At 54.2% G+C, this 19,377-nt stretch overlaps 1 protein-coding gene and 1 long non-coding RNA gene across 2 annotated transcripts; both read right to left on the reverse strand.

Moving 5' to 3' along the window:
* Positions 1–4,555: 4,555 nt before the first annotated feature.
* Positions 4,556–12,712, reverse strand: PROK1 (prokineticin 1). Its single transcript, XM_058716253.1, has 3 exons — positions 10,051–12,712; positions 7,405–7,530; positions 4,556–5,822 (listed from the first exon to the last, which is right to left on the reverse strand). The coding sequence occupies exons 1-3, from the start codon at positions 10,120–10,122 to the stop codon at positions 5,703–5,705; spliced, it is 318 nt and encodes a 105-aa protein (XP_058572236.1). The 5' UTR covers positions 10,123–12,712; the 3' UTR covers positions 4,556–5,702.
* A 4,711-nt stretch (positions 12,713–17,423) lies between these two features.
* Positions 17,424–18,991, reverse strand: LOC131493318 (uncharacterized). The gene is made up of 3 exons (XR_009252562.1): positions 18,013–18,991; positions 17,793–17,865; positions 17,424–17,644 (listed from the first exon to the last, which is right to left on the reverse strand). It is a non-coding gene; the product is annotated as an uncharacterized LOC131493318 (long non-coding RNA).
* Between the last annotated feature and the right edge of the window lie 386 nt (positions 18,992–19,377).

Below are 19,377 nucleotides of genomic sequence, written 5' to 3' on the forward strand. Positions count from 1 at the left end.
AGCGGGCCCCAGACCACCCGTGCTCCCCTCCTCATCTGGTGGGATCCGAGTTTTGGGCACATTCCAGGTGAATTCTTCCAGGTTGACTCTTGGGCTGGTCCAAGGTCAGACACAGGGCAAATTTTCAAGTAGCAATTTCTCGCTCCCAGGGTTTATCACTGTCAAAGCTCTGGGAGAGCAAGAATGCCAAGGCCTTGGCCCCCCTCACCCCGCCCCCAACCAAAGCCATCCTGGGTAATGCACAATCAAAGTGCAACAGTGTGTTTGCTGTGCAAACTCTGCTCTGAGGCGGCTCCCCAGCCCTGAACCTCCGCTGAGCGACCTTTCTCTCTGGCTGAGGGGAGCTTCCTGCTTCCTCCTCGGGTCTCGCCTTTGCTCGGTGCACCCCCCCCCCCCCAGGAGCCTGGTGGCCAGAGTCTCCGAGATGGGAGAAGTGCATAGGAGAGGTAGGGATCCATACGCCCTCGTGTGCTTATTCTGTGTCCCCCAGCTGGAATCCTATCCAATCTACTATCTCGAGGTCATCGTTCAATATTCAGACGGAGTAGGGCTTAGCAGCAGATTTCCAGGGAATCAAGCCTCTAGCATTTCAGGCCCTTGCTTGCCCTCGGAGGCTTGCCCTCTGCCCTCGGCTCAGTCTGTGTCTGGCCCTTCGTCCCCCACGTGGAGGGCTCCCGGTGCTGGCCCACCTGGCTTCCCTCAGGCCCTCCTCTTGCTCAGCTCAGCAACAGCCTCGGACTGGTGACATCTCCCCTGCCAGGTCCCCTTCCTCTGCCCTACCTTCAACTACCATTCTCTTAGATGGGAGGGTCCTTTTTTGTTTTTCTTCCACCACGACAAAGTCCATCCAGCAGAAGTAGATGTAACTTGTGTAATTCGAGATTCTCGCACTCACAAACAAGGGCAGTTCTGCACTTTCCCACTGCTGCTCTGCCCTGGGGGGGCCCCTCCTGGACCCTCAGGGCTGCCATTGACTTTGTGTATGGCTCTCCCCATCTCCAGGGCCCCCGAGGCCCTTCCCCCAGTGAGGAAGAACCTGCAAGGAGACGGTGGGGTGAGCATTGGGGTGTGGGGACTCTGGGAGGAGAGGGTCTGTGGGAGGTGGCAGCTATAGAAGCCCACGTCCCAGAGACCCCTGAGACCCTCACCAGCCCGCCTCCTCCCAGGAAGCGCCGTCGCTGCTTTTCATTCATTCATTCGTTCGTTCATTCAGTAAATGTCTGTTGAGCACAGCTCTAGGCCGGGCACAAGACACAGGAAACAACCACGGTCTCTGTCCTCCAGCAGCTCATGGTCCTTTGTTTACCATACAACAAAGGGACCCCTTAGCTGATAAACTGGTAATGAATTAATTACCGGGGCTTAATCGACCGGGGCTCTACTTCAGATGACCAGAAACTTCTCAGTCCCCTGGGGGCCCTCCCTTCCGATCTGCCGAGGTGTCCCAGCATCCTCCCCATCCACAGCATGGATCCAGGCTTGGGTCTTGAAAGCCAGCCCGGCTGCCACATCCAGTGTCTCCACCCTGAAGATGTAGGGAGGGGTCTGGGCCACGCAGGCCCTCCCCCCACTTCCTCCTCCAACTCCCTTCTGCCATCAGTGACAGGCCACAGTGTGGACGGCAGGAGGGCAAGGCCTTGTGTAATTTGGGTCTGGAGAGGGACTGCCACGGGAGGCAGGTAGCCCACCAACATCCTTTGTCACGTACTCAGTATCCCCTGGTACTTGGGCTTGGTACCCTGGTACTGGGCTTGGTCTGTGATGAGAAGAACCCTGACCCCCATACCCTGAAGCCAGCCCTGTGAGACAACAGTCTCTGGCCCCGGTGAGTGCCAGGGTCTGTGGCCGACAGGCTGTGAGGCAGGTGCATGCACCTGGCCGTGAGCTGGGTCCAGAGCCCTGCTCCTGCCCTCCTTCCACCTCACCTCCACCGGCAGGCCTGGGTCCTTAGTCCCTGGGCCTCATGCCCCAGGGATGCAATCTGCTGCGTGCTGAGCACAGGAGTGGAGCTTAGGTCCTGGGAAGTGAGGCCACGGAGAGACAGGCTGGGGGAGAGGCCTCCGGAGAGGCCACCATCATCCATCCTGTAGGTGCTCTGGCCCGGTTCCCACTACTCAACCCTGGGACACAAGCAGGACTCAGACCCTGCCCTTCCTTCTCTCTTGGGTAGAAGCTGACCTAGGCACGGGTGTCCCCTAACAGCAGGTGCCAACTCGGTGCCTGAGGTGTGTTTTTGTTCTGATGGATGCAATGGGGGCAGGGGTGCACTTGAGCGGCTCTTGAAGATGTTGAAGTCACCAGACACCAGAGGAGAAGCGGAACATTCCCCATAGAGGAAGAGCCTGGGCAAAGACACACGTGGCATCTTCCACACACTGTGGGCAAGTCCTGAGGCCGGGAAGCCTGGTGGGGAGCATGGAAGAAGCAGAGAAAGAGTGGGCAGGTGCTTTTCGTTCCCTGCCAAGGTTTGGGGTTTCCCTTTTGGGGCCGAGAAGCGCTGTCGGGGAGCACAGACCAGGTAAATGTGCCGCCTAGAGAGATGACTGGTAGAGATGCCAGGGTGGATTTTACGGGGAAAACTGGAGGCAGAGAGAATAGGTTGGCAGCAGTTGCCATAGGCCATGCTGGGCAGGCTGATTGCTTAGACTTGGCCATGGTTGCAGGGAGAAAGGACAGGAGAAGAGACAAAAAGTCTACATTGCTCTTGAGCTTCTGAATTTGATCCTGGGGGTGGTGGAAGCTGAGAACGTGGAGATTCGGTGGGGGGGGGGGGGGGGGGGAGGGAGGTGAGGCAGCGCCTCCAGGGCTGTGTCCGGGAGCACAGGTGGGGGGCAGGAGCATCCCATCATCCTCTGGCCCCGCCCACCTCCGTGGTCCCACTCCGGGAGAAGCTGGGAGAAGCTGGGAGAGATGTCTCACTGGAAGACGACAGCAGCTTCTAAGAAAGAGGTATCTAGGTGGGACGGGACCCATAGGGACAACTAAGTATTTCTCCTGTGCTCCTTAGGGTGACAGATTTCTTTCCACAGGTGGAAGAATTGTCCCTCTAAGCCTCTGGTTGAATCTAACACTTGGGGACGTCTAGGGAATCTGTTTTGAGAAGGGTGCATCTTGACCCTTCCATGCCATCCCCAGATTGGTCACTAGATGGCACCAGACTCCACCCGTCGGGAAGGAAGGGTCCCGAGACTAAGGGGAGGTAAGGCTGTCACTGAAGGGGCCAGAATCCTGAAGGGGTCTCCATTTCACCTAAACCTGGCTTAATTTGATTCTTCTGGAACACATCCTCGTTATGGGTGTATTATTCTCATAAGTAGATTCTTTTTGTAATTATGAAGAACCTATTCCCGAATGTAAAGAATTCTCACAAGTCCACTTTTCTTACCCCCTCCCACCTTCCCCTTTCTGCTCTTCAGTCTTTAGGGGGAAAATGCAGCAGGGAATTGGAGCAGAGGCCAATTATACATTCCTCAGCCTTCCGGTATAAAAAATGAGAATTGTTCCTGTTTGATTCACCGGGGTCTGCAGACCGGCCAGCTCCCTGGGGGGGGGGGGAGGGATGGGGCTACAGGTGGCGTCCCCCTCTCCACTGTGCTGAGACACGTGGCCGGCACCTCCCTCAGGCTGGCTCTGCCTGCAGGGGGCGCAGCAGGGTTGGGAAAGGCCCGGGACACCTGCACGACCGGCGGCAGCCATGGGTGGTATCTGGAGACCCACAGAAAAAGGATGGGCAGATTGGAACCCCGGACGTGGACAGGAGCTCTATGTCCAGCAGCTGAGCCTTGTCCAGAGCCTGGGCAAGAGATTCATGGCTGCAGAAAGGGGCAAAAGTCAGCAAGAGCAGGCAACAAGGTCCATCAAAGGAGCTGAAAACAAAACCTACGACCCCTAAGTGGGGCCCAGTCCTGGCCTGAGTGGGCCTTGCAGTAAAGGCTGCGCTGAGCACCCCTGAGCAAGGCTCTCGCAGATCAAGCGTAAACGAGGGAGGGCGGGAGCCCCCAGGGCCTCAGGAACCTCAGGAACCTCAGGAACAATGCGTTTGGAGGCTTCTGGGAAACACAGGATACAACGTACTTTCATCTTCCATTTTGCATTTTTTCTAGGCGAGGACTTGAGGTGAGGAGGGGCCATGGGGACAGCAACCTGGCACTTAGGGGATGCTCCGGGCCCTGGGTTCAGACACAGCCTCAGGGCCATCCTGATATGGACTCTTCACCCCACACGTGGGGGTCTGGTGGACACCAAGCAAAGGGGACTCAATTGCGGAAATGGGAGTTGTCCTGTCACAGTGGAGTCCCTACCCAGACACCGGCTCACGGCTCCCTGCCTGTCTCCAACCCAGCCACGCGCCTGAGTCACATACCTGAGCGGCACCTTCGCTGTGCACACTGCTTGTCACCCTTCATTCAAAAATACCCTGAATCTACTTTCTCAAAAAGATTGCCCTAGATGGGAGGACAGCAATGGCATCTTTCCCCACCTGGAAAAGGCCCAGTCCCGCCCCCCTCCCTGCCCCTGGGTCCCCATCCTGACACAGCAGAAACACCACAGCCGCTCGCCCCTTGTTCATGCTTTTATTCTGCAGCCTCGGGCATCACCACGCTGTCCTGGGTGGGCCTGGGGCAGGGTCCAGATGCGAGGGGCTTAGAGCGACTGTGTTTTAGATGACAATGGAGGCCAGTGACACAACTCCCAGACAGACAGCTTTGAACTTCAGGAAGCCCTCACTGTCTGGAGAAGACGCTGTCTCTGGGTGTGGTGCCTGTGCAGCCTGGGCCCGCAGTGGTGGTTGCGCGCCTGTATCCAAAGTCAGTGTCCCTGCCTGCTGCCTCCCCCCCCCCCACCTGACACCCCCACCCCCCACCAGCTGGGCAGAAGCCCTTGGTCCTCAAGGTCACAGACATGCTCCCAGGGACCGATCCTTGGGAAGGAGCTGTTTGAGGTTACTCCCTAATTGCCTCCTAAAACGTCAATAGCTGATTAGATCAAATGGCCGCCGCTTGCATTTTAGAGCGAGGTAGTAGGAATTGGGGGCTTCCCTGCTTAACTGGTAAGGCGTGCTGGGAGGGGTTCGCAGGCCATGCAGCACTGGCCTGGTGGCTTCCCGCGCCTGCCATGAGGTCACCGCCTACTGCGCCCCGGGAAGGGCTGATCTTGGGCCCGTGGCCTACAACCGAGGGGTTAGTCAGTCAAAGGAAGACCGACTCCCGGGTTGACAGTCACAGGCCTCACAGAAAGGGCCTGAGGCTCAGGCCAGAGACGCAGAGCAGCGCACCCAAGGGGCTGTGCAGGTTCAGGCAGAGAGCACATGCGGGAGGAGGGACAGATGGGCCCGGGGAGGAAGACAAGTCACCTCTAAGGAGCAGACAGGTGAGTGAGGCAGGAGCTAAGGGAAAACAGTGTCCTTCCGATCACATACAACCCCTCAGCCAGCCGGAACAGCTGCTGCCAGGACCACGGCCCTCGGCTGGGACACCCTCAGGCCAGCCTGGCGGACCATGTGCGGGTGTCTGCATGAATGCACAGATGTAAGCTAGGAAGGAGGGATGGGGGGAGGCAGCTTGGGGCCTGGGGACTGGGGACGGGGTGGTGGGGGAGCTGGGCCATGTGGCAGAAATCAAAATCCATAAGAGACCCCCCACCTCCCCCACAGGCTGTTCTCATGCAGAGGCCCAGCGTGTGTGCCGACAACAGCCAGGCTCCTAAAAGTTGATGTTTTTCAAGTCCGTGGAGCAGCGGTACCTGCCGTCCGGGCACCTGGAGCACAGCAGTTTGGGCAGGCAGGGGCAGGTGTGGTGCTGGCGTTTTCTGAAGAAGGGGACCTGGAGAAAGAGGAGAAACACGATGACACCTTCACCATAAGGGAGGTGGGCTTCCCGCAGGGGCCCCGGCCAGCTCAGCCCTGCCCAGTGTCTCACCCCTCCACCCAGCATAACAATCACAGTTATTGCAGAGGAAGAAACTGAGGCAAGAGTGGCTGAGCGACATGCCAAGATCACACAGCTGATTTGGGGAGGAGTCAGGATTTGAACCCGGGCAATCTGGCCCTCGAGACGATGTAATCGGCCACAATACTGTGCTGTCCGCTCCAACCTTAAAGTCCCAGAGCTGCCTAGCCAAGTCCCCTCGCTGACCTGACACCCACGTGAATTCGTGCACACACGATCGTTGACTGAATCTCACTTACAGTTCACTTGGCGTGCGCTTGATGTTGGGTACTGGGGACGCAGCCGTGGACAGGACAGACACTGCCCCTGCCCCGTGACTCTCACCCAGAGGCTAGACCACTGAGGCTTCCTCAAGGGAGGGTGAATAGGAACGGTTGTGACCACAGACAGCGTCAGACTGCCCCCGGTTCCAATCCCAGGTCTGCCAACTTCCCAGCGGTGTGAAAACCGGCGAGTCCTTTAATCTCGGTGTCTCAAAAATGGGTGTTATTATCCTCAAAATGGGTTCATAATAGCACCTACCACAAATGGTTGTGAAGAGGTTTAAACTATATATTTGCAAAAGCAGGTAGTCTGAAAAGTGGCACGCGGTTATATTGTCACCAGTGTCCCTTTTGGGAACGGAGGTCTGCAGCCGAACCACCTGACACACCTCGAGGCAGCAAGGACTGCTGTGCTGTCCCGAGGGTCTTGGCTCAGCTGCCTCTCCCCCCCATTCCCCAAGCAGCTGCAATGGCGGGGGGGGGGGGGGGGGGTGACTACAGGATGATGCTCTGACCCCAGAAGAAACCAGGGCTCCCCGTGTAGGCATATCCCCCAGGAGAGCACGAAGGACTCCTGAACCACAGGAAGCCAGGGAAGGTGACAGACACACGGGTCCCCGTACACACCTGCGGCTGCTCCCGTACCTGGCTGTTCAGAAGCAAAGACCTCGTGGCCCTTCGATGCCCCCTGGGCTGGGAGCAGGGCGAGAGTCAGGTGCTTGGGGCCCCAAAGAGTGAGCGCCTCCTTAAAGTGTATGCGCTGGGCACGGGCCTTGCCTCACCCTAACCAGGCCTTGGATGGAAGGCCCTTCCATGAGTATTACTGCATATTCTTGAGGGAGGGGTCCAGGGGCACAGGCCATTCGGGACCCTTTGAGAATCTGAGTTCATATTCAGATCTGAAAGAGACTTCAGGGGTAATCATTCTACTCGCCTGGTTGTATACAGCGCCCGAGGCCCAGACAAGTCCCGCTAATTGCCCAAGACCACACAGCAGAGGAGCAGCTGGGGTCCCAGCCCACAGATCTAACAGGCTGTGTGCTTAGTGCCCCCCTACTCCACCCCAGGCTTTCTCCAAAAAGCAAGGAGGCAGTGCCCAACACCCGTAAGATGATCCTAGAGTCAGTCTGAAAATCGGGGTCCAGTCCCAGCTGTGTCGCCAGCTCTCTGCCCTGAGCAAGTCTGTGCAGTACCTTTCGGCTGCCCGGGTGACACTCATCTCCTTCCCGCCCCAGCGGGGTGCACATCCGAAGCCCACGCAGCCACAGGCTGATGGCGCAGCAGGTGCCCGTCCCACACTGCACATCCCTCTCACAGGCCTGAGAGGGGAGACAGGAGTCGTTAGTGCCCGTTAGCGCCTCAAGAGAAACCGGAAGGAAGAGGTACATCCGAAAACCCTGGTGGCCTCACACTTTGGGCAGCTCATTCTTGCTCCTGCTCCGCTCACGACAGGATGCTCAGGCCTCCGCGGGGCAGCAGAACTGCATCTGAGGACCACCACCCCCCCCCCGAACCAAGCTCTACTGAGGCTGCCCAATAGGGAGGCAACTCTCCTGACAACCTTAGAAGTTAGGAGACATGGCCCTTCCAGCACTGGGAAATGCTCAAGGGACACCGGTGACATCAAATTAATTTGAATTCCCAAAGGCGGGAGGGGCATTGATGGCCCAAGCCCCTAGGTGGTCAGTGCTGAGTCTCCTGGGACCAGACTCTCCAACCTTGACCCCACACCCGGGGTTGGTGCTGGCCCCCACCTCGGCCCTCACCGGAATCCCCGCCTCAGCCGGGGGCTGGCGCCTTCTGAGAAGCAGTGTCTCCCCCAGTGTTTCTCAGCAGGCCTCTTTGAACCCCAGATAGGGATGGACCCCTCTGGGTTGGGCTCCAAACAGGAGCTGGGCGGCCTTGCCTGGTTTCTGGAAGTTGCCATTTGAAAAGAAGGCCACACAAGCCTGCTTGAAACAAAATCGACCTCTGAGCTGCTCCAGACTCAAGTGGGGCCACGATGGAGAAGCACCCAATCTTTCCACTTGCAGGAAAGCTTTGTGGCTTATCTGAGCTGAGATTCACAACTGGGTTTTGGTTCACTCTTCTCCAACAGAAGGCCATGGGGCAGGCTCTCTCTGCCTGCCTGGAACCTGGCAGGAGCGGGAGGCTGCCCACTGGCTCAGCCCCAGGAAGGAAAGTGGGGGTGCAGGGTCTGCTTGTCACCCAGAAGAGGTGCAGGGGGCAGTCACCTGGCCATGCAGGTCTCCAGCCCAGCGAGGGTACATCTCGCACACTGACCAGCCCCTGAAAGCCCAGGGTTGGGGCCAAGCAGGCCCTACCTGACTCTTCTCCCACAGAGTTGGGACATCATTGTACCCACTCTGGCAGGAAGGACCATCCAAGCCCGAATTTGGGATGGTCACTATGCAGGGAGCAGGGCCGTATGACGATATCCTACCAGCCTCTTCTCGGGAGTCCCCCCGGGGCAGCCCCTGGGCATGGAGAATGGAGGGAGGTCCTGACCCCCTCAGCACTGGGTCCCACACTCTCCTGCACATGTCTGCCATGCATTTCCTTCCACCCTAGATTTCTCCCTCACTGTGCTTTTCAAAAGGTCCAGCTGAAGTGTTTGCTAGAAAGGCATTTTCCCACCGCCACTCGGCCAGATGTTGGAGCTCACACAGTGAGGTAACATGGGCATCAGTGTGAACCCTCAGCCCCCATCCCTCTCGGTGGCTTCTGTCCCTCTTTCTCAGCCTCCCCGATGGTCAAGCTACACAGTAGGAAGATTCAGAGGCTGACATTCATTAGGTATAATTTTGCGCTAACAGTGTTATTCATGCTCCAGGTCTCAGAAGCATTGACTTGCTTTTAATATTTGTTCTTCTTTGAAACTCAGTCTTTTTCCTTTAAAAAGGAGAAGAAAGAAGTTTTCCTTTCTGTGAACATTAAAACTAATACGATTCCAGGAATTGTTTGGCATTTTTCTACATTTTCATTCTCTATGTAAAAAGTTGAGGGACTTCGGAAAAAAATTAATTTCCCTCTTTTTTTTTTTTTTTTCCTCTAGCGGCTTTTATCTGGAAAGCTCTCTGGTAAAGTATTACTCTCTGTTTTAGTAAGAATGGTCCCACCACTGTAACACATTTGAGGGTGGTTCCGGTTAAAGCCAAAATGCTACAAGAGAACCATAATCCGAGTGTTTTGAATTCTAAGACAGGCAGCGCCTGTGTGTGGCGAACGTCCCTTGGGAGACTAGATTTCTGCTTGGTACCCGATGGTTGTTTTTGGGTGCACCCAGCCAAATGTTCTTATCAGAACTGGGCACGGCTAAAATACATAAAAAATAAAGGGAAGAAAGAATTTCAAGGCAACCTTTCTCAAGAGTGGAAAAAGCAGAGGTTAAATGCCCCTAATGAAAGCTAATAAGGTCACTGGCGTTTAATCAAGTCATCATGCTGTGTAAACTAAACTTGACATGTGGACCACATTGTATATGAAAACCAAAATTTTCACAAAAGATAAATCAAGGGGTGCTAACCCACTTTATAGAGGAATTTCTTATTACACAATAGGAATCTTCATGTTACCAGAGGTCGAAACATCAAAATGTTTGATGTTCTCCTAATGCAGTTGGAAATTAGATTTGGTTTACACACAGCTGCTCAAAAGTGGATCCCGCCTAGTGGAGTGAGGTCTAACTAATCCGAAAATCATGTGGAACACCTCTCTAAAATGCCGGCTGACGCCCCAGTTTTTTTGGCTTGCCCCCTGCATGGTCGCTGGCTCCCATCCCGTGCAGACCCTGACATCCCCCCCCAAACCCAGGGCGTAGAGGAAGTTGGACGACTTACCCCTGTGATCACGGCACAGTCCGACACAGTCACCAGAAGGAACATGATTGAGACTCGCATGGCCCCTTTCATGGTCACTTGGGGTGAAGGCACAACGCCTCCTGCTCCACTGCCTGTCGCTGGCTTCCACTCAGCCTCGTGTGCCAGCTGGGAAGGCCAGGCTGTCCAGCCCCCTCCCTCCTCCCAGATTTATACGGTCCGATCCAGGCTGCCTATGGGTGCCTGTCTCTGCTCTTCCCTTCCCCGTCACCAGTGCTATTCAGATGATCGCAGGGACGAACGTGAGACCTGAATCCCTGATGACATCAAATCACCATCAAAACCAATAAAAATGAACACATCAGGACGCTGACTGGCTCCAGCCCTGCCAGGAACACAGAGATGCAGTCAGTTACATACATTTCCCTCCAACTTAGTCTTCTCTGCCTCTGGGGCATCTTTCTCCTTTGCTCAGGGCGGGGGTGAGGCGGCTCTGGCAATGAATTAAGGGGTTTACAACATCACCATCTATCCTTTTCTGCTCCAAACCGTGCAACATGCGGGATCATCACAATCAAGCCAACAAGAATGATCTAGGCATTTACCATCGACCGTGTGTTCAACACCGAGTCGGTGGCCGAGAGGACACAAGTGGGTAAGGGAGTGTCCCTGTTCCTCTAGGTGAAAATTCCAATAGGGAGAAATGAGACAGTAAGAGAGCAAGGCCAGGTTTGTGGGATTGATGTCTCTGAGAGGCACACCTAAGGAATTGTTCTCTAAGAAGCTCAGGAGAAACACCAAGTGTCACCTGTACAGGAATCAAAGGGCAGAAGATGAGCCTGTGCCCAGATCTCTGTAGAGAAGCATGCTTGGGCCGGGGTGCAGCTAACAGGGGCCAGGAGCCTCACTGCTGCCTTCCTGGTTTGGGGGTGAACATGACAGTGGGTGAGCAAACATGTTGGGTTCAGGTGCCAGCTTTGTGGGACGCTGACTTCAGGCACGGGCCCTCCTGCTAGGAGAGGAAGCCCTGGTCCCAGACTTCTCACCCCAGCCAACCCAGAGAGAGCTCCCAGAATCCTGTACCAGACAATCTGCTTCTCTCCGCAAGGATAAAAGCTATTGCTTCCAAGGTAAGCTTTGCAATATGTTAATAGATGTTACACACACCAATAAATAAATACAAGATGTCTACAGTCAATGCTTTGGGAAACACTGATTACAGAAGTTCAACCAGGATTTTTACTGCAAGACTTTTCAGAGCCTTTCTTAGGCCACCAAGCAGGAAATGTAATTTGCAGTATTTTCCAAACGGAGTCACCCATCGAATGGCTTTTTTCTCGGAGTGTCTCAGGAAAATGGGGTTTTCACATAAAAACACTGGCAGGCACTTAAAAGTGCAGAGAGAGGTGAGCTAGCACAGAAGCTAAGAGTTAGACCCCAGAGACAAGACATTTTGACCTCTGGTCCCAGACGGCTCATTAGTTTTATGACCCTGAGAATATGGTCAGTCTCTCTAAACCTCAGTTTTCTCATCTCTAGCATGGGGGTGATAGTACCACTCACATTATGGGGTTTTGTGAATATTCATCCATTTATTTATTCATTGGCTCTATATTTATTCACATTGAAGGTACGGCTCTTGGTGCTAGAAATAAAGCAGTGGACAAAGCAGGGTCCCTGCTCTCATGGAGCTTTGCTTTCAGTGCATAGATCAGTAATAAACAACCCAACAAATAGATTTATAATAAAATGGCTAAGGGTGCTGAGTTCTATTAGAAAGGAACAGAAGTCAGCAGAGCTTAACGAGTGATATTTGGGATGGGGCGAGTGTCTCTCTGAAGAGACGCTAGAGAAGGCCTAATAAAGTGAAGGGGTGCTCTGGGCAGGGCCCGGGAGGAAGAACCAGTACAAAGGCCCTGCGGCAGGGCCTTCTTGTCCAGGTCCGGAGCAGCAAGGAGGGTGATGATCAGGGGAAGCGGGGAGAGGGTTGCAGCTGGAATAGGAGCCTTGCAGGACGTGGTGTGGGCCTGACGGCAAGTGTGCCTGGGTCCTTGGGGAGGGACAGGATGTGATTTCTACTGTGAAAGGATCTCTCTGGCTGTATATGGGAGATTAAATGAGATGGCGGGTGTGACAGGCTTATCACTACGCCTGGTACAGAGTAGTGTTTGCTAACTATTAGCAATTTCTATCATTAAAAAAATGGGCCTATCTGCCTTAATACAAAGTTCTCCTGTGAGAAAAGAATCAAAACAATGAACCTGGAGGGCATCTGGGTGGCTCAGTCAGTCAAGAGGACTCTTGATTTTGGCTCAGTTCATGATCCGTCCTAGTTCACGATCAGGGTCGTAGGATCGAACCCCGAGTCAGGCCCCACACCGAGCGTGGAGCCTGCTTGGGATTCTCTCTCCCTCTGCCCCTACCCCCACCATGCTCACATGTACACTGTCTCTCTCTCTCTGTCTCTCTGAAGAAGAAAAAAAAAAAAACCTGGGGGGACCTGGGTGGCTCAGTCAGTTAAGCGTCCGACTCCTGATTTTGGCTCAGGTCATGATCTCTTGGTTCATGAGATCGAACCTCGTGTTGGGCTGTGTGCTGACAGCACAGAGCCTGCTTGGGTTTCTCTCTCTCCCTCTCTCTATGCCCCCCTCCCACGAACGTGCAAGCGCTCTCTCTCTCTCTCTCTCTCAAAATAAATAAACTTTAAAAAATTGATGAACCCGTACAGTCCACCAGTACACTGTGGCACTGAGTCAGGTGCACAACCAGAGAACAGAAAGACCACCCAGCCCGTCAAGACACTCACCCGGAGGAAGAAAGCAGGATCGTGCCGGGTGCTGGAGGGGTTCCTGAAAGAGTCTTGTGGGCTCCGGGTGCCCCGTACAGATGCCCCCTCCCACGGGCCGCCTTCCACGAGACGATGGTGGATGGGGGCTGACCACCCCCATCCCGCGCCCGCCTCCCATGCTCACTCCCTTCCTTCGGCACAAAACTAATTACCCCACACAGTGGGTGAAGCATGATACTGAGAAATACTGTTGCAAACAAAACCAGCAACACTGCTTGAAAACATTTTGTTCACCTTGAACAGTGGGCACTTGAGGAAAAGCCAGCTTAATTAGAGAAGGTGAGGGATACATGGTGACCTTGCTGGAAATGCCAGAAGAGGCTTTGGGGAGCTTTCGGGGCTCTTTACCCGATAACTCGATTAAGCAAACACTCGCTGAGCGCCTCCCACATGTCAGGCCCAGGAATTCCTGGTTGCTGGCTCTGATTTCTCTGGGCCTTAGAGCTCCTCCTATTCCTGTGTACAGGTGGATTTCAGCGGTGTTCTTGACACGTTTTAGCCAGATAAGGGTTACTTTGGCTGACAGAGGGAGCACAGAAGAAAGAGCAGGAAGCGGGGAGGCCCTGAACTAGGCAGGCAGGCACCCCAGGAGACAAAGGCGACGTGAGAAAAACGGGGTGACAAGCGCTAACAATGAACTTGCCTCCCCCAGGGAGAAGAAAGCTGGCAAGCTGTGTGGTGGGGCCAGAGAGGGTGAGGCAGGTGGGCGGGGGCAGCCCACTGCTGAGCGACTGTAGGAGAGGGTCCCACGCCAGGTGCCTCGTGACTGGGGCCTGGCCCTGCTTCTCGCTCTAGCGGATGCCAGTGTCACCATTTTCCGTACCGTGTGTACAGCTGTGCGTGTGTGGGTGTGTGTGCGCGTGGTGAATACGGGCCGCTCTCTGGACCGAGGTCAGTGCTGAGCTGGCACCCTCCCCTGAGGTGCTTTACCTCCGTCCTTAGATTGATCTGACTCCAAGGGCGCCAGTGTTCCCTTCCAGCTCCACAGTGAGGTCCTTGTCCCACAAACTACAAAGCAGTGCGTGTCCCAGGGCCTCGCTGGCTGCCCCCGCCTGAGTGGGATGGAACGTGATCACTATTATCAGTTCATTGCCTACAGACTAAATGAGAATTGGCTCTGGGTCATTTAAGAACAATAGGAAGGGGGCGCCTGGGTGGCGCAGTCGGTTAAGCGTCCGACTTCAGCCAGGTCACGATCTCGCGGTCCGTGAGTTCGAGCCCCGCGTCAGGCTCTGGGCTGATGGCTCGGAGCCTGGAGCCTGTTTCCGATTCTGTGTCTCCCTCTCTCTCTGTCCCTCCCCCGTTCATGCTCTGTCTCTCTCTGTCCCAAAAATAAATAAATAAACGTTGAAAAAAAAAAATTTAAAAAAAAGAACAATAGGAAGGAAGAAATCAACAAACAATGGAATCCCGAGCCCTGGGGCCAGGGCTTCTGAACCTTGGGTCACAGCCTCCCAAGGAGTTCCTGAACAGAATTCAGAGGACCTCTAACTGAACATTATTCTTCGATGCTCACTGCAAGCCACAAGCACACAGGTATCAGTAAAAACTGGGTTCTCGTCACCAAAAGAAGTTGCAGATGTTTTCATATCCTATCAGCCTCGTGGCAAACAGCTCGAAAGATTTCTACACATCACCGTGTTGAAGTCATGGGAGTTATTGGGCCCACTGCAAGGCTGTGTCACTTGAGGCATTAAGAAAGAAACACACGTCATATGTCACAGCTTTGTTTTTAACATAAGGCTCGATAGCTATATTTTAATGCAATTGATTTCCTTTATAATCTTACATACTTTATTTTATATATTTAAAAACACAGGGCGCCCGGGTGGCTCAGTCGCTTAAGTGTCCAACTCTGGATTTCAGCTTTGGTCGCGATCTCACGGTTTCGTGAGTTCGAGCCCGAGTCAGGCTCTGTGCTGACATTGCGGAGCCTGCTTGGGATTCTCTCTCTCTCTACCCCTCCCCCGCTCGCATTGTCTCTGTCTCTCTCAAAATGAATAAACTTAAATAATGAAAACATTCTTCTGAGCAGGGATCATGGACCCCAGTGGAACCCATGGTAGAAAAATAGCTAAGAATCCCTGAGGCAGAGTGAAGACACAGAGAAAAAAGAGAAGACCCAGGTGAGTGAGGTGTAAGGTCATAGTCCAAAGAGAGAACCGTAAACTGGACACATTTGAGGAAAAGAATGTCGAGAAGGAGGAGGAGGGGTGCGGGGAGGGGAAGGACCAGAAGCAGCAGCTAGAATAGGCCCCATGGTGCCGTCACTGGGGTCAGACAGAGCAACAGGTCTAAGACAGTAGGGCTATGTCCACACTGAGGGATCACAGGGAGAATGGCTTCTAATCTGGATCCAGGTGGACTCAATCCCTGCTCCCTGTGCCTCCCCAACCCATACACAACTTATGCCCCTGTCTACCTCATCTTCAGAACACTTTAGATTAAAAACAGAAACAGGGGCACCTGGGTGGCTCAGTTGGTTGAGCATCCGACCTCGGCTCAGGTCATGATCTCGCAATTTGTGGGTTCCAGCCCCGCATCGGGCTCTGTGCTGACAGCTCAGAGCCTGGAGCCTGCTTCGGATTCTGTGCCTCCCTCTCTCTCTGACCCTCCCCTGCTCACGCTGTCTCTCTCTCTCTCAAAAAAAAATTTTCTTTTAAGAAAACAAAAACAGAGAAAAAACAAAAACAAGGACCCAGGTTCCCATCAGGCTTTAAAGCCTCAGTCCACACTCAAGTTACTTTAATCCCAACTGTCCAACTGGGTTTCCAATGTTGGCAAGACCTCTTTGTTCTACAAGTTGAAGATGTGATTTAAAGAGAAGACACCATTGCAATAGTGCCAGAGACCCTCAAGTACCTAAGAATATGCGCCCTAACGACCTGGGTGCGTTAACCCGAGGTCATCCTGACACCGTCCACATGCAGGCTCCGCTCACAGCAGCTGCTTGCACCCAGCCTGGAACGCGGCCGCGCTCTCTCCTTCAGCTGTACCTATTCCTTCTCTTCCCTCCACTGTCAGTCTCTAGAAGGATAGGCTACCTTCCTTTTCCCCTACCACCTCCGCAACCCTCTCCAGCCTTGCTTCTGGTCTCACCGACCAGTGACCCTGTCCTTCTAAATGCCAAGCACAAGGCATCATTTCCTTTTTTTAAAGGTTTTTATTTCTTTATTTTGAGGTGGGGGAGAGGGAGGAGCGGAGATAGAGAGAGAGAGGGAGAGCAAGCGTGAGTGGGGGAGGGGCAAAGAGAGAGAATCCCAAGCAGGCTCCACACTGTCAGCACAGAGCCCAACATGGGGCTCCAACTCATGAACCGTAAGATCATGAGCTGAGCGGAAATCAAGAGTCAGAAGCTTAACCGACTGAGCCCCCAAGGTGTCATTTTCAACTTTGTCTCAAGTGAATTTTTGCAGCCTTTGACGCAGTAACTACTCCCTCTTTAGATTCTTCTTTCTTATCTTCCCGACATTGTTTTCTCTATCTTCCCTACCCTCTTCCTTCAGAGGTTCCTCTGCTCCTTCCATCCCTTAAACTGTTCCCTGGGGTCACATTTAATAACCTCCTAGGCCTCCACACCCACCCGGAATGCACCTGCCGGCCACCGAAGTGCTTATGATCCCGACCTGTGTCCCCACCCCCGGGGCCCCAGTCTCATCCCTACGGCCAATGGCCCCAAAGCCTTTGATACCGTGAGACCCATTGGAACCCCATGTCACAGGCCCCTGTCCACAGGCCCCCAGCTCCTCTTGCTCACCCTCGCCCCTAAGCCCACTGGTACTGCCCAGGGTTCTCAGTTACACGGAACAGAATCCCGCGTAGCCAGCTTCAGCAGAAAGGGAATTTATTAACTGCTGGGTGTGTTGAGAAACAGGTTGGGGCTGAGCGCCCAAGAACAAGTCCCAGAGCCACACCGTAGAACTGCCTAATGGGGGAGGGTGCCTGCCAAAGCCAGATGTGCGGGGCCCTCCAGGCCACACCTGGAACATCCTTCTTCACACCGCCTGGTTCCCGAGGAAGGCTCACATGGGCCTTCTGACTGCAGAGCCCGGTCTCCCCTGCACCCTGCACCCCCCGCAAGGACACGTGTGGGGAAGGGCCTGACTCGTAACTGAAGACACAGTGCTCAGAGCTCTCCACAGTGTCCTGCTGCCCCGTTCTTCCTCCTGTGTCCCCCACTCAGTCAATGGCACCACAAGACACTCAGCAGCCCGTCCAGGGAGTTTCCTGGTTCCCTGAAATTCTCTGTTTTCATGAGCCCTGGTATCCTGTCACCTGTGCCCGCCCCCAACTCACGAGCACCTTCCCCCCACCCCGCACCTTCCGTCTTCACCACCACTGTCCATTACCATCTTCCCAACCTGCCCCCTCCGGGCTTACCCTTCTCCAACCAGCTTCCACACAAACCAGACATCTGCTGTGCTTGTGATCGTTCGCTTGGAGATCAAAAGTTCCTCAAGGACTCCTCACCGACCTCTGACCTCCGGATCAAACTCAAACCCTCAAGCTGTTGTCCAAGGTCCAACGGTGGAATGACCTGCCCTGCTCTCCCAGCATCCGACCACACACACTCACCTTTCCAGTGATGCAGAACTGCTCACAGCCCCTCCCCGGGCCAGTCTGCATCGTCCCCCAACACCTTCCACGTGCCATCCCCTTCCCTCTGGCCTGGGTGATGAAGCCCTACCTTTCCATCCAAGTCCAGCCACTTCCTGATGGTGCGAACTTAGACAAGTTACCACACCTCTGCGGCCTTGGTTTTCTCTTCTGAAAAATGAGAATGATATCCTCCTGGCAGGTGCGTGTAAAAAGTACACAAGGAAACTCTGCACAGTGTTTAGACATTGCAGTGAGTTCAAAGGTGCCCCCCCAAAAGATGCACCCTTATCCCCTCATTCCAACCTGTGGATGTTACCTTTGCAGATGTAACTAAGGGAAGGATCCTGACACGACATCATCCCAGGTTACCAGTGGGATTGCCAAATGTCCTGATAAGGAAGAGCCCAGGGGAAGATGGAGACAGATGTGGGGGCGATGCCACCACCAGCCCAGGAATGCCAGGAGCTGCCCGAAGCTGAAAGAAGCAAGGGTAGATTCTCCCCAGAGCCTTTGAGGGAGCAGAGCCCTGACATCACCTTGATTTCCAACTTCCAGCCTCCAGAACGGCGAAAGAATCCATTTCTGTGGTTTGAAGCCACCGAGTTGGTGACAGCTTGCCGGACAGCCACGGGAACTAGCACAGACACGCAGAAACCATCTCTCCTCCTCCCCCTCCATCCTCACCCCTGCCAGCAGGGGCCCCACCAGGGAGGCTACGGGCCTGGGGACCAGGGAGGCCAGGCCCCAACCAGCCAGCGGCACATCAAAACCCCGTCTCCTTTACAATCACTGCAGAGAAGGCCTCTCTGAAAAGCAAAGTCTGAACACAGACATTTGCACCACCCCTCACGCCAGGAAGGGAACAGCCCAAAGTTGCAGAGCTAGTAAACGTACGGGACAGGCTTCACCACTCAAGGGCAGGGCAAGGTGATTAGTTCCCATTAATCTTAGCTTCTTGAAAACTCCCCAGAAAAGTACAGCATTTGCTTGTTTGCCTGCTTGCTTGCTTGTTACGTTTGTGGTTATTATTACTATGATTTTTAGTAATCTCTACACCTAACGTGGGACTTGAACTCATGACCCCAAGATCAAGAGTCACATGCTCTTCCGACTGAGCCAGCCAGCCGCCCTCTTTGTTGGTTTCTTAACTTCTTCAAAGAGATGCTTGAACACTCTTCCCCCCTGTGGACGTCTGTGGGCCCTATAGCAACTGGTTATTTTGACTGAGCTTTTCTATCATGTTTCCTAAGGGTCTACATAAGGAACTTAAAGTCCCGGACATTGTAAGGACATTGGTGTCACTGTCCAGGGTTTTGATAGGCCAGGGCTGGCCGAGGGGATTCTGCAGGAAGCCAGCCATAGGCAGGACGGGGCTTTCTTTCCCCAGCTCTCTGGTACCCACTGCAGGGAGACCTCTTGTTATCTTCACCTTCAAGTTTTAGTCCCGAGACAGCTTGGTCCTGCCCTACCGGCTCACTTCTCAGAGAAGTTGCTAAGCCCAAAAACATTATGGAATTGTCCGAGGTCACACAGCTAGATGGTGGCGGGGCCCAAACTCCACCCAGCTGTAATAGAGGAGGAGGAGGGGCACAGAATGAAGAAGGCTGATTTTTAAATCCTAACTCAGCTGGAGTCCCTTACTCCTCCCCTCCCATGTTTTTGGGAGGACCCAAGGAGAGGGGGTGTGCTGCCACACCTTGTGAGCTGGGATGTCTTTCACAGAAGCGGAACACAGTCCTCAGCCCCATGGGAGCCCTCATCATTTGTTCTAATGGTGAAAAGGGAAGTAACAGAATCATCTTCTGAGGTCCTGGGGGTGGGACTCCTGTTAAAGATAATCCGTGGCAGTCTAAGCAGAGCTCTGAAGGGAGGCACAGTCAGGCAAGACCTCATCATAAGCA

The sequence above is a fragment of the Neofelis nebulosa genome, chromosome 2, assembly GCF_028018385.1.
Source record: "Neofelis nebulosa isolate mNeoNeb1 chromosome 2, mNeoNeb1.pri, whole genome shotgun sequence".
In the NCBI taxonomy this organism is placed as follows: Eukaryota; Metazoa; Chordata; class Mammalia; order Carnivora; family Felidae; genus Neofelis; species Neofelis nebulosa.

Excerpts from the sequence above, each read along its gene's own strand:
- PROK1 (XM_058716253.1), bottom strand. The coding sequence starts at position 10,122 with ATGAAAGGGGCCATGCGAGTCTCAATCATGTTCCTTCTGGTGACTGTG. Across the intron at positions 7,531-10,050 it reads ACTGTGCCGTGATCACAGGG|GCCTGTGAGAGGGATGTGCA; the intron begins GTAAGTCGTCCA and ends CTCCCCTCTCAG. Across the intron at positions 5,823-7,404 it reads GTCACCCGGGCAGCCGAAAG|GTCCCCTTCTTCAGAAAACG; the intron begins GTACTGCACAGA and ends CTCTTTCTCCAG.